This window comes from Salvelinus fontinalis, chromosome 20, assembly GCF_029448725.1.
Source record: "Salvelinus fontinalis isolate EN_2023a chromosome 20, ASM2944872v1, whole genome shotgun sequence".
In the NCBI taxonomy this organism is placed as follows: domain Eukaryota; kingdom Metazoa; phylum Chordata; class Actinopteri; order Salmoniformes; family Salmonidae; genus Salvelinus; species Salvelinus fontinalis.
This window is the reverse complement of record NC_074684.1, coordinates 17,214,791-17,229,522: the sequence shown is the minus strand read 5'-3', so window position 1 is coordinate 17,229,522 and position 14,732 is coordinate 17,214,791. Positions and strand designations below refer to the sequence as shown.

Below are 14,732 nucleotides of genomic sequence, written 5' to 3'. Positions count from 1 at the left end.
AGTTCCCATACATAGGTAGCAGAGCTAGCCCGTTGGCTAATGTTAGTGTGAATCACTGAGGGTTTTGTTGGGTGACACCTGTGCACGTAGCCGTCACCTTACCTACTTTTTGTCGGGATGGATGGAAGCGTAAACTATGTTGCTTTTCAGGTCTGTTTCGTCGGGCAACCTTGTCAGAAAAGGAAGGTTATTGCTGGAATCAGAGACATGTCTTTCTTGCACACCACACCTGCTGTTGAACACATTGGTGTATTTTTTTGTTGTTGCCTTTTGCTGTATGTGTTGTCCTTTTAAATGATCCACAGAACAGGGTATGTCTCACAAGGTCTCTAGGACTAAAACTATTACCTGCTCTTCATGGTCAAAGGTTGGAAATCGGAGTCGGCATGATAAACTGTGTACCCAGGCTAGGATTCCCTTTTTTTTGTAAGTCTGACTGCTACCCTCTGTCTCCTTTTGCCATCAAAGCAGCTTCAATTACACGTGTCATTTCATATAGCCGGCCATCGCCACAGTCCAGCTGCTGGTGAATAACCTGTGTGTGAAGTCCCATCTGTATCCTCCATCCTCTGATCAGTGTAAGAAAAGGAGTTTTTGAATTTTTGTCCAGGAAGGAATTTGATATTTATCCTTGTGTTCAGTATCTGTCATTGTTTGTGGGAGTTGCCCTTCATGCTGATCCATGATCAGTTTTACTTAGGTTATAGCCCTCAAGTGGTGACTTGTGATCATATCTCTACTGAGCTGGATGTCAAATATTTTACCTGCTCTATTAGGTGGTTGGACACAGACCGTAGCCATCCAAGGAAAGTCTTTGCATACTGTACGCCTATACACCACACAACCATACCATCTTTGATGAGGATCCTAAACTATTTAATATTGACAATATAACTCATCAAAATGCATCACTTGCAGCTGCAAATTCCACCAGTCACCCAAGACTCAAGCACCAGACACATTTTTGGAAAATCCTCACACCTCCTATTTGACATCGAAATGTAAAACCATTGTAGCACGACTGTAGCCTGGCTGACGCCATGTGCCTCACAGCAGAGGGAGAGCTGTGACCACACTGGTCTGGAAAGGAGGCTGTTTGTTTGATTGGTTCTTTCAAATATATATTTTTTACTTCGGGGTTGAGACCTCATTATTTGGATTTGAAAATCCAACTTGTAATGAAAGTGGCCGGTGCTCAGGATCTCTGCATGTTTGAGTGAGAAAGACATAGAGAACCAAACAGTAAAAGCACAGCCCACTTTGTCAATGCATTGCGCCGACAACATCAAAGAGTCATTCCAGACTCTGAAGTCAGGAGAACTTTGAGAGTTAGGTGTTAGCCAGACTATCATGACTGTCTGCAGTGTGGTAAAAGTCATCTGGTGGAGCAGGGAGTCTTTTCCATGTGTTGGCTATCCATTACCTCTGTCTGGGCCTGTGACAGCCTTAATACTTGGAACAGTGTTACGAACACAGCTTGCCTTGGGAAGCTCCTTTTAAAGCCCAGCCTTGGCAAACTTCTATCTCTTACTTTCGTCGCTCACGTTCTATCTTGATCCCTCACTCAACCTCTCGTCCTCTTTGACTTTCCTCAACTCTCTCTTTCTGATCTCTCTTTTTATTCCATTGTCCTTTCTTCCAGCTTCTCTCCTTTTACTGTCTGTGCCTGTCCCTCTTCTTCTCCGTCTCCCTTTGTCCCTTTCCTTCTCTCTCTGGTTAAGATGTCCTGTATTACAGTGCAGGTGTCAGGAGCTCGTCATCAGTGATTTTCTCCGCTGATTTCAGTGGAGCTGGAGCTCAATATTGTCTCCTACAAAGTCTCCTCCTCGTTGTCGGGTAGCCTGGGCTTCAAGGGGGCGCAGAGTCTGTTACACTGCAGCAGGGTTACATTTGCCACCAGCGCACGGACGCTAACCCAGTTATGTTTAACAGCTGTCTGTACTGTAACACAATCCCCCTCTCCTCCCTCCTTCTCCCCATCTCATTGTTTCTTCCTCCTGGTCGTGACTTGGTCTGCTGCACTTATCTCCTAAGGCCCCTGGACACCTGGCGCATCTCATCTGATATATAATTAATCGTCCTGACGCTTTGAAGTCAGTGATGCCATGATGCAGTGCATTGCGTTGCCTGGCAAAGTCAATTAAAGGCAAAAGACTGCCCAACACTTACCTGATTCCCTCTCTTTTTCTCACTATTTTCCCCCCTACTGTTTTTGTTATTCAGACCTGGATCCCACAATGCTCGGAAGTGCTGCCGCACATGACTGTTTTTGCCAGTGTGATCTGAATAGAGGCTGATTTTGCTTGTCCGTGCAGATAAAACTGCTGGGAAAGAGAAGAGCCTTTGGGAAGCTGGGTGTCGTCCTTAGTTTAGCAGCGAAGGGCAAATGTATTCATCGCACTCTGTAGTTTTCCCCTTGTTCTCTTTGTTGTACGTTTTCTTCTGAACTGCCTCGGCTGCCTGTCTCTGACCAGACTCAGCCGTGACCTTTTTACCCTCCCATGAGGGCAGAAAAGTGGTGATGTACTGCTTAATGATTTAATTGACTCATTCTGCTCTTTGTTTCTCTGCTTTCATCCACACATGCTCAGATGCTGGTAGATGGAGCCCTGTACAGTTAGATTAAAGGGGAGGATACTGTATACCAGTTCTGATTTATATCCCCTCAGTGGTATAGGGTTAAAGGGCTTCTTAAAACCTGCGTTTTCCTGGCATTCTGATGTCATGTAGTCATGGGGCAGGAATGGGTAGAGGTGATCTAAGCAGGGTATTTGTTAGGGCTGGGAATTGCCAGTGACCTCACAATAACAAATGATGATGATACTATACAGGGCATTTGCAAAGTATTCAGACCTCTTGACTTTTTCTACATTTTGTTACGTTACATCCTGTTTCTAAAATTGATTAAATATATTTTTTCCCTCATCTAGCTACACACAATACCCCATAATGACAAAGCAAAAACAGGTTTTTAAACATTTTTGCACATTTATTTACGTAAGTATTCAGACCCTTTGCAATGAGACTCGAAATTGAGCTCAGGTGCATCCTGTTTCCATTGATCATCCTTGATGTTTCTACAACTTGATTATAGTCTCCCTGTGGTAAATTCAATTGATTGGACATGATTTGGAAAGGCACACACCTGTCTATATAAGGTCCCACAGTTGACAGTGCACGTCAGAGCAAAAACCAAGCCATGAGGTCGAAGGAATTGTCTGTTGAGCTCTGAGACAGGATTGTGTCGAGGCACAGATCTGGGGAAGGGTACCAAAAAATGTCTGCAGCATTGAAGGTCCCCAAGAACACAGTGGCCTCCATCATTCTTAAATGGAAGAAGTTTGAAGCCACCAAGACTCTTCCTAGAGCTCGCCAAACTGAGCAATCGGGAGAAGGGCCTTGGTCAGGGAGGTGACCAAGAACCTGATGGTCTCTCTGACAGAGCTCTAGAGTTCCTCTGTGGAGATGGGAGATTCTCTGGTCTGATGAAACCGAGATTGAACTCTTTGCCTAAATGCCAAGCGTCACGTCTGGAGGAAACTTGGCATCATGTCTACGGCGAAGCGTGGTGGTGGCAGCAGCATGCTGTGATGTTTTTCGGCGGCAGGGACTGAGAGACTAGTCAGGATCGAGGGAAAGATGAACGGAGCAAAGTACAGAGATCCTTGATCGGGCGGGGCTTGCGGGCGCGTCCTCTGTCTGGTGGGGTGGGGCTTGTGGGCGGGCGCGTGCTCTCTGTCTGGGGTGGGGGCGAGAGCGGGCTCTGTCTGGGGGGGCGGGCGAGGGAGCGCACGCATACTCTCTGGCACGCTCGCTCGCTCTCAACGGTGGAGAGATGGCTCTGAGTCACCTGCCAACCATGCTCCACCTGTGGTGACATTTTAATGCAAAATGTGCAGAGGGAGGGGAAATGGAGAGCAGAATCTCCTGACGTGGTCGGCCTGGCTTGACTAGCTTGAGGGGCTTGGCATTACACAGCTGGATATCTTGTCCTGCTGTCTATGGCAGTGGTTGTGGTACGAAACATATGCATCTGTGCTCTAATGTTGATTTTGGTCAAGTTCCATTGTTTTGCCATTATGTGCCAGTTAGTGTCTCATGTGTTCTCATTACGCGTATTGTAAAGAACACCCCACCAGCAGTGTGTTTTCCTCTGTGAGTGCTGCACCTAATTGAATCGTACAGCTCTTAATGTGACAGCTCTTGACTTGCGGGTTACTGAACGTGGGACGAATAGCTCTCATGTAAGTGCTTTTATCCGACAATACAATTAATTCCCAGGGCAGATATATTTTTCTAAACTGAGGTTTTATGCCTGTTGTTGTGTTGTGCATATTTCCGTTATACTATCCCGATGAGGATACATCAACAGGTAAACAGAGCAGTTGTCATATTGTAAATTATGGCATTTCTTCTTTAGCATGTAAACAGTCTCTGTGCTGCTCAGTGATTTAGTCATCCATAGTGAGATTAGTCTTGTTGAGGTATTGAAATGTTTCTGTCCAATCACGGGTTCCATAGTCATCACCTATATAATTAATACAAGTGTTTATGGGTTCATGAGTGAGGTGGGGTCCTGATTATGGCCATGCATCTGCAGGGGCAGCCCTGCTCTGTCTGTTACTGACTGTGTCCTTGCAGTTGACCTGTTACTCACTCCCGTTCCCATGGCGAACCAACTGCCGCTCAACATGCAGTGAGGTCTGGAATCACTCCTCTCTCTACCGCCCACCCTTGCCACACACGCATCTGTTCTGTCAGCCCTTCTGGGGCTTTATGGAAGGGGAAAGTAGTATCATTAGAGGTGGAGTCGGTAACCTCTCTAAAGGTTAGTCTAAGATTAGGATTATGGGTCTGGTAATCTGACCCTAAATATGTGGTTAAGGACAACTTTGACCTCAAAATGATACAGTGACTCAGAGTGGTTGGTTTCTATGGTTTAATCAGCCAGGGTTGTAGGGGCTATCACATGGTTAATCCTCTCTGACTGTGCTGAGTGACTGCTGATAACAAGCATGGAGTAGCCAGTACAGGAGGGGTGTGTGTGTCCAGATGAATGTTGTTGGCTGAAGGTTGTGTGTGGGAGAGGGTGATTACGAACCTGTGTTGACGAACCTGTCATCAGGACCCCAGGAGCAGTGCCATACCCTCAGTGCTCTTTCCATACTGTACATGAAAACTGTTACATAAGCACTGCTGATTCTGGTCATATCTGTTCATTTTCAGACAATGGGTCCTCTTTTTTTAGTTTTGTAGTTTTATAATCATCACCTGCAGAAGGGGAAACTTCCTGTCAACGTGTGTATCATAACTCCATGGCAATGCCTCGTTAATACGCTCCGAAACACTGCTAATTCTGCCTGGTTATTATGATATGTCTATTTTGGAGGGAGACAGATGAGGGGGGTGTAGAGAGAATAAGAGGGAGAGGAGAAGAAAGCTCTGCTGAACTGAGGCCAGCTGTGTGTGTGTGTGTGTGTGTGTGTGTGTGTGCACTGATTTCATCTTCTCCAAACGTGATCTTCATTTAACAACTGTCTGCCTGCAAGGTGAGGGGTGGGGTGAGAGCCTGTTGCTAGGTTACCCCTCCACCACTGTGAGAAGCCGGATTCCGCATCAGCAGTCGTTCACATCAGTGCTAGGCTAGCATGGAGCAGCAGCATCGCTGACTCGCAGCACCCATCCAGTACTTCATCATGTGTCACTGACTTTTTAAGAAGGGGGCAACATGAATCCGAGAGGGTGGTAGAGAGAAAGGTGGACGGCGGGACGGACTGCACCGCCCTGAGTCTGGCAGCAGTAACGGTGAGCGTTGGCCGCTGAGCTGAGTCAAGGGGAGTGTCGAGGGGGAGGGGGGGGCTGGGGGAGAGCCATGCAGCTCCACACCTCCACACACCGCAAGGCTTCCAGCTTCATCCTTAATGAAAGATCATGCTGCTTGTCTTCCAAAATGGACATCTACCGGTACGTACTGTAGCCTGCCTACTTTCTGTACTGTATAGTCTAATATAGTACTAGATTCCTCCTCTCTACGTTGGAGAATCTTTTTGGGGTTTTCTCTCAGTACAGAATGTGCCCTGCAGTCGTGTCTTCCTCATCAAATAAACTGTTGCATATTTTTCATGCAGAGCCTCCAGGCTTGTGGCATCTTAAACACAGCTTGAAGGGTTGGACAGGAACGGTTTCACATGAAGCCTTGTTCATTGAAATAGGTGAAGAGTTTGGTCCATTAATATCTAAATTCTTCCGTTATTCCTCTGGTATGACATGACGTTATATATATTTCCTGACGCGGATGTTGATGTTACTAGAAGTAGTTCTCAGAGGCTGCTGTTTCTATGCTCATTGTATCGTTCTCCTGCCTAGCTCCCCAACGAGCAGTGGACATGTACACTACTTAGTCTGGCTGCCGGAACATTAAGCAAACCATAAACATCAAGTTAAGCAAAGGAGAATCCTCATCAAATATTAATATCAATTCCTTCACATATCTGCTCTATGTGCACTGAGCGTATTTAGCCTCTGCCTACTGGGGGCTGAAGCAAAATCATAATTTCAAATGGCATATACAGTACCAGTCAAAAGTTTGGACACCTACTCATTCCAGGGGTTTTCTTTCTTTTTCCCCCTTTTTTTAAAAACTGTTTTCTACATTGTAGAATAATAGTGAAGACCTCAAAACCATGAAATAACACATGACATTAATCTGATTTATGTATCAAATCAACTAACTAGGTTTAATTTTTACTCAAATTAAATGAATCATGTAACAACTCATTAGCATTTGTGGCACCACGGAAGTTGTTTAACGAGTTACCATCTCCCGAATTAAACTCTAGATATATATTGATAAGTATTAATCATTACCTCATATTGGTCTCATAATTAGCATACTCATTGCATCTGCACAACCCCCAGCTTTACTGATCATTCCGTACCACACACATTGATTTAATTATTTAGTAACTAACACAGTATATATATATATATATTAATTACACACACACACACACACACACGGTATAGGTTATTGATTAGAAACTTAGTCCGCTAGGAACCTGTTTTGATCGTATTAACAGCATGACTGCTTGTTTATCAAAAGAGGGTGAAATGGAGGGGGGGGGGGGGAGAGAAAGAGAACACTTATACACTTGAAGCTACGCTCACAGTAATCATAATACTTTACCCCTGAACCACCACCTGTTTGGAGTAAGAAATAATGAATGTATTTATGTGGTTGAATGTCTTCCTTCGTTGTTTATCTCTGTTGGACCCAGGCCTTTGTGGAAGGGGTTCTGTTATTCCTTCTCCCGAGCTCTTAAGTGTAAGGCTCTGATTTATCTACAAGAGGTCACAATGTCCTCCTTAGTTGGCCGTGGCTTCAATGCCCTGTCCTGTAGTCTGAAGCAGAACTAACAGGACGGTGTTTACTTTCACTCGTTCTGGAAGAGTGGTCCTCTGAAGACAGCTAATAAGCCGTATCGATGATCCCCAGTGGGGTGATACGAGCAGTGTAGTAGACAACGGTTTGAAGAGAATAACAGGATGGTCCTACTTAAAATCACTTTCTTATATACAGTACTTAGAACAGCTACTCAGCTGTAACATTGATTGTTAGAGAGGCTACTTTGTCATCTTCACCTCGTGTTGATTTTCAGGGTTGTAACCAATGGAGACCGACGCTGCAGCTAGAGTCCTTCTGGTCTGATATGTTAATTCTCAACTCATCCTTTATACTCTGGTAAAAAGGGGGTGTTCTGTCATGCTGACACACTCTCTGAGCTCCCTCGGGCGTGGCTACTTAGGCAAAGTATCATCAAAACTATGATCTCGTTAGAAAACTAAAATCACATTCCTATCTTAACAAAAATACTCTGTCCTTGATATTTCCTACGCAACGTAAAGGATGAAAACCTGACATGCAGTGTGTATAGTGTTCAAGGAACAATATTCCTGTTATAACGTTGAAATAAATGTTTCATGACATCACAAAATAAACATTAGTTTTCCATAGACCATCTTTCATCATTCCCCACATTCAGATGTTAGGAACATTGTTCCAGTGTCCGGCCGTGATTGGGAGTCCCATAGGGCGGCGCGCAATTAGCCCAGCGTTGTCCGGGTTTGGCCGGTGTAGGCCGTCATTGTAAATAAGAATTTGTTCTTAACTGACTTGCCTAGTTAAATAAAAAATTGGCGACTTAAGAATTTTTGGTTGTGGAAAAAAAAACTCTCTGTTAGAAAGTTACATTCCAATCACCAATACTAATGGGTAAAAAGAGTCCTTTGCGGCATACAATTTACGTCCGGGCGTGAGGTGTCACAAAACCCACACATCAATCCCCCCTCCCCTCTGCGTGGAAGAGTCCAGTCCATCATTAATTTAAGACCTGTAGGTCAGTCAATCCGGAAAATGTCAAGAACTTTGAAAGTTTCTTCAAGGGCAGTCGCAAAAACCTTCAAGCACTATCATGAAACTGTCTCTCATGAGGACCGCCAGAGGAAAGGAAGACCCAGAGTTACCTCTGCTGCAGAGGATGAGTTCAATAGAGTTTCCAGCCTCAAATTGCAGCCCAAATGAATTGGGTTCAAGTAACAGACACATCTCAACATCAACTGTTCAGAGGAGACTGTGTGAATCAGGACTTCATGGTCGAATTGATGCAAAGAAACCACTACTAAAGGACACCAATAAGAAGAGACTTGCTTGGGCTAAGAAACACGAGCAATGGACAATAGACCGGTGGAGATCTGTCCTTTTGGGTTCCAACCACCGTGTTTTTGTGAGACGCAGAGTAGGTGAACGGATGATCTCTGCTTGTGTATTTTCCACCGCGAGGCATGGATGTTGAGTAACAACACAAACAACGTGGCCAGTCAACCCTGAGATAAAAACCAGTGGTGTCCAGCCTGTTCCCATGTAGCCCAACAGGGCCTGTTCTGTTAGCCATGGGGTGGTGGTAGATTGATGGCTGTGTTCCATATGAACTCCTCTCGGTGACTGGCTGAATGGCAGCCCACAGCGCCCAGTAGGGTAAAACACCTCCAGAGGAGGAACTGGTCCAAGTTTGCACTAACCTGCCACTTTCTCACCGTCCCGCTAGCCACCCTTCAAACGCCTGATGAGGTTGGCGTGTTCACAAACACAGTGCTGCTGCTGTCACTCACACAGAAACTAGCAGTGTGTTCACAAGACTGGAGCCTCTGGAGGGTTGAGGCTGCACGCAAACTGATTTCCTCCCCAAACACATTCTGTATGACATGTTTTTCTTTCAGTTACCATGTCATCGTTTTGCAGTCTCATTCCGTTTATGTGGAACCTGTTTGGTTTGTTTCTGCTTTTTGATTGAGTTATGATCCTTCACACCTGGTGAGTGCGGAGGGAGTACACATGGTGCAGTTTTGGTATGACAACACTGTATTACAATGTCTCTCCCACACCTCTCTACTAGAACCTCTTGCAGTTAGAACCCCAGGCAGACCTCAAATACAATTGTATTTGTCACATGAGCCGAATACAACTTTACCGTGAAATGCATACTTACGAGCCCTTTATCAACAATGCAGAGTTAAAAATGAAGACAAATTTGATAAGAATAAAAAAGGAAATATTCTATTTTCTGTTACTACAGTATGTGGAACCTGCTTGGTAGCACCGGTACCGAGTGCAAGTGTACGAGGTAGAGGTAATTGTGCTAATATGTACATGTAGGTAGGGGTAAAAGTGACTAGGCAATCAGGATTTGATAATAGCAGCAGTTTATGTGAAGAGTTGTAAAGGCTGTCCCCGACTTATACCGATCTGCGTGCCAAGTATGTTTTTTTTAATGCACATTTTCATGATAGTTTCATTTAATTTATAATAATATCTTTATCTCAATCATTGTCACGTTTTTAATCAAAATTCTATCCAAAGCTAAATGATACAAAAACCTAAAGTAACTTATATTGACAACTATGTTAAAATAGCCTACATAAAGCCAACAAATAAAAATATTGTAGCCTGTAGATAGAAAATATCCAGATTTTTAGAAAATAATAAAATAAATATTTAAAAAATCCAATAAATCACATTGGCTACACATGGCCTGTCTGCAACAAACTTGAAACGTATCAACTATTAACTTGGGTCTGGCTCAGAGACTTGTGCTAGCAAACTTGCAGCATTGTATAAAATATTCTGGGCCCCTCAGTTTCCTACCCAGTGAGCTCTGGACAGACACCGATTGTAGGCTATTTGCTCAAGGGATAAGAAGCAGGACTTGGGCAGGAGCTCACTGGAGCTGAGTACAGTCACCTCCCAGTTTTCTACTGCTTGAGCTCCTGTTCCTCTTGTAGAATATTCGGTCAAAAGTATTGTGGCGCTCATGTACCTAAATATAAACAGCACCCAAAATGAGTAATCAGTTAGGCCGATTTTATGACGTTTCCACTGGATCAGAGCATGACATTTTTCCCTTTCACACTGAGTGGTTATCGAAAGGGAGAGAGCTGGAAAGATTTTAAGTACATTTGAGGAACTATTGTCATTCTCAATGGATGTTAAAACAGACTTTGTTTGCTTGCTGTTTTGAGGTGAAGGAAACATTACTTTGAGAAGATCCACAGGTCGGTCATTAGTGGTGGTGTGTTAAGCCAATCAGAAATACTATCAGATCCCCAAATGGGCACATTTCTATACCTACATTTGTGTTCAGGCCAGGTAGCCTATACGCCTACTTCTATGCATGCACGTTGTTACTCAACATGGACAGGAGCGCCCCAAACAAAGACTCAGTTGAAAACTCTTAAATGGAATGAAATAAATCCAAACTTGTTTCTCACAAGTGTAGACTGTAAAATTCTCAAAAGACTGGAAAATAATTATATTTTGTATTCTGGACAGAGAAGTGCATGGTCAAGCCGACGTCTGCATTGGTCATGCTGCATTTATGGTAATATGGCCTCAGCAGAATTTAGGGCGGAGCAGTGAAAGCTGTTGTCAATGAAGTGAGTTTGTGTTTATACATGATATACTGCCCCACCTACCGTCAACCAATCATGTCAATGGAGCCCTCCACATTGTTACATCATTTGGGAGGCGCATGGTGACGCGGTACTGAGCTCCATTTGGCCTCTGTGGGCTCCACAATTGTCACACCCTCCACATGGAGCCTCCGACCACCTTTTCAGATCAAGCATGAATTGGCTTTTAGTCCTTAATGGATTAGTTCACTGAGATGGGCGCAAGTGTGTGTGTGCGCGTGTGTGTGCATACACACACAATGCATTCGGAAAGTATTCATCCTCCTTGACTTTTTCTACATTTTGTTACATTACAGCCTTATTCTGCAATGGATGAAAAAGAATGCTGATCAATCTACATACAATACCCCATAATGGAAAAAGAGAACTGTTAAATATATATTTACATAATTATTCAGACCCTTTGCCATTTAAGTTGAAATTGAGCTCAGGTGCATCCTGTTTCCATTGATCATCCTTGAGATGTTTCTTCAACTTGATTGAAGTCCACCTGTGGTCAATTCGATTGATTGGACATGATTTGGAAAGGCACACACCTGTCTATATAAGGTCCCACAGTTGACAGTGCATGTCAATGCAGGAGTGGTTTCGGGACACGTCTCAATGTCCTTGAGTGGCCCAGCTAGAGCCCGGACTTGAACCTGATCGAACATCTCGGGAGAGACCTGAAAATAGCTGTGCAGCGGCGATCCCCAACCAACCTGACAGAGCATGAGAGGATCTGCAGAGAAGAATGGGAGAAACTCCCCAAATACAGGTGTGCCAAGTTTGTAGCGTCATACTCAAGAAGACTCGAGACAAATTTTTCGGGCATTCCGCCAATGTGAATGGGGGCGTGCTCTGCCCTCCTAATCCGGTAGTCCACGATCGGCACCTTTTTTGTCTTGCTGACGTTGATTGGGATGTTGTTGTCCTGGCACCACACTGCAGGTCTCTGACCTCCTCCCTATAGGCCGTGTCATTGTTGTCGGTGATGAGGCCTACCACTTCCGTGTTGTCGGCAAACTGGTATTAAAGTCGTGTGTGAACAAACCTGCACAGGGTTTATTCTGCCACTCCCCAGGGGTTCAACCTGGAGCTGGTTACCATGGTACTGTCAAAGCTCAGACCAATTACAGCCAATCAAAGGCAGCTACCTGTTGCTCACACCAGTGAAGGACCCAGTAATCTAGTGGTCCCATGGGTCCTCTGTGTCCTATGGGGAATTACTTCATTAGGGTGGAACTGAATCCACAGGGATGGGCTGTGTTCTTCACAACTGCTACTACAGTACAAGATTAAGAAAGGTTTTTCCCTGGAAAGGTACATTTTTGGAATTTATGACTAGCTTACTTGGACCTTACTCCATGTCACTTGGGTCCTGTGTGGCTCTGTGTTGAAAGTGTTGATCATGAATGTACCAGTTAACACGCTTGCTCCGATGAACGAGAGCTGGTACTGACCCTTGTCATCTGACCGGAAGATTGAATTACATGTACTGAAAATATCACATGTTCAGAATGTGGCTTCACAGAAGGTAATAAAGTTGTGCCCAATTTCCGCTTATCTCCTGAAAGCAAACGAAGGCCTCCTGTTTTCCAGTTGAGCAACATTTCAGATTTGAATTGTGCTTTGTGATCGCCTCTGCTGCATGAGCCCCAGTGTGAACAGCTCACAAAGTCATCATTATGAAGGTATTAATGGTCAGTCAACTGTCCCATTTTAGAGTGTTCCAGTCTGTGTGCCAGCGGCTGAGGGCAGGCCTCCCCTGCCTCGTAAATACAGCCCATATAGTTTAACCTCAGCCAGCTCAGAGATGTCACCTCAGCAGCTGGCCCGCCTGAATGTTTTTACAGTGATGCCTCACATTGTCCTGCCTATCAAGCAGCATGAATGAACATTGTCTCTCTCTCTCTCCCTGCCCCCCCCCCTCTCCCTCTCCCTGTCCCCCCCCCCTCTTCGCTCTCGCTGTCTATCCCACCAAATCTGCTTGTGTTATGCATGACTCATGGCAGTGAGTGGTGTGTATTTTTAAGTTGTTGGTCCGCTCCCTCTGTGTTTGGTTGGTGGTGACGAGTGGGCTCCCTCTGTGTTATACTATGTTTGGTTGGTGGTGACGAGTGGGCTCCCTCTGTTATACTATGTTTGGTTGGTGGTGAGGAGTGGGCTCCCTCTGTGTTATACTATGTTTGGTTGGTGGTGAGGAGTGGGCTCCCTCTGTGTTATACCATGTTTGGTTGGTGGTGAGGAGTGGGCTCCCTCTGTGTGGTTGGCGTCAGAGCGGAGGTAAGAGGTGAGGTAGGGTGTTGAGGTGTTGGCGGTACGTATGGCAGGACCAGGAAAACAGCTGCCGGTGATTGACTGTGTGTGTGTGAAATGAGGATAATCAGACTGCAGGATGTAATGACTGAGTACAACAGTTGTGATCTTACGTTCTCACTCCCTCCCCACCCGTGGACATGCATGCAAGCATAGTGACGCACACACACACACACACACCAAGGCAATAGGTCAATCCCTCTTATCTGATGCTCTCCAAGCCTGTGTGTGACTGTGTGAAATAGTGAGAGCGATGAATGGTTTAGTCTGGGTGTCTCGCTCTTTCCCAGCTATGGGGAAGCAGCCAGGGATCCAAACCAAAACCCACCCACCTACAGTGTTGCTAAGGCGATGGCTGTAGTTTGGAGAAAATTTGTGAAGCGCCAATGAAGGATTGTGACTAGTGAGGGAGGGGGCTCACTGCACATTTCCACAACATGCCCCCCTTCAACCAGTCTTCCTTATTACTAGTTTCACATGGTGTGAAAGGTCTGAGGGAGATTTCATGTGAATGAAAAGGAATCCATTTTCTGCACTCTTTCCACTGAGAATGTTCCTTCTGCACTGTGACATGCTGTGGATGGGGTTGGGAGCGACACACACACCTTGTCTTGTCTTTTAGGGACATCAGTACAACTGTCAGCCGTTTAAGAGAACAGCTTGAATTTGGAAACGACTGACTGTACTGTTCAGTGTTCATGTAGTGCTACTCCTGACAATCAAGGCTTTCTCTTTCCATCTCTATTACATGATTTAGTCTGTTTAGAAAAATGTGGTGTGTTCATGGTATTTCATTCTTACACTGGGATTTACAGTGCATTCAAGGATAACAAGACCACAAAGTGTTCCAATGCTTCTGCTGGAAACGATCCTGGCTACAGAGCGCTGTGTTATCTAGCCAACTCTTATAACGATCTGCCTCTGACTATTGTTGTCATGCCAGACATGTTTGCCAAAGCTATACAGATGGTCCAGACTATCACCAAACCATCTATGAGTCATATGAATTCCTTATTGATGACATACAGATGTAGGATCTTAATTTGAGCCGGTTTGCTACAGTAGGAAAATAATCCTGCAGCAACAGGGAATGTGGATTATAATTAATGGACATTTTTGTAGGGGTTGATAGATACATTTTTCGTAAGGGAAAATCAAGTCTCAAATACACTACACGTTCTCGTGCAACAGGGTGATCAAATTAAGATCTTACCTCCGTAATCAGTCGGGTGTCTTTTTAAATTGAATACAAGCTGAAGAGGAGTGGGAGGGTGAGGTCTTTCAGTGATTAGCATACTAGTGTTAGCCTGATTTAGCCTGCTAGCGTTAGCCTTGATACTGGACCTCCATTCATTTCTCAGCAGGGGTCTGGTGGTCACAATCCAACACCTCTAACTACACTAGGCCTC

At 44.8% G+C, this 14,732-nt stretch overlaps 1 protein-coding gene across 6 annotated transcripts in view; it reads left to right on the top strand.

Annotated features, from left to right (window-relative positions):
- LOC129817415 (protein enabled homolog) overlaps positions 1–14,732 on the top strand; it is a 152,650-nt gene that overhangs the window by 34,604 nt on the left and 103,314 nt on the right. Inside the window, exon 1 of one of the 6 annotated variants that reach the window (XM_055872620.1) lies at positions 5,858–5,964. The exons of 3 other annotated variants lie outside the window; for them this stretch is intronic. In XM_055872620.1, the coding sequence (XP_055728595.1) occupies positions 5,873–5,964 (92 nt within the window). In that variant the 5' untranslated portion in view covers positions 5,858–5,872. Of the gene's footprint in view, positions 1–5,857; positions 5,965–14,732 lie in introns of those variants that run through there. 2 more of the 6 variants (XM_055872624.1, XM_055872625.1) reach the window with 2 other exon arrangements.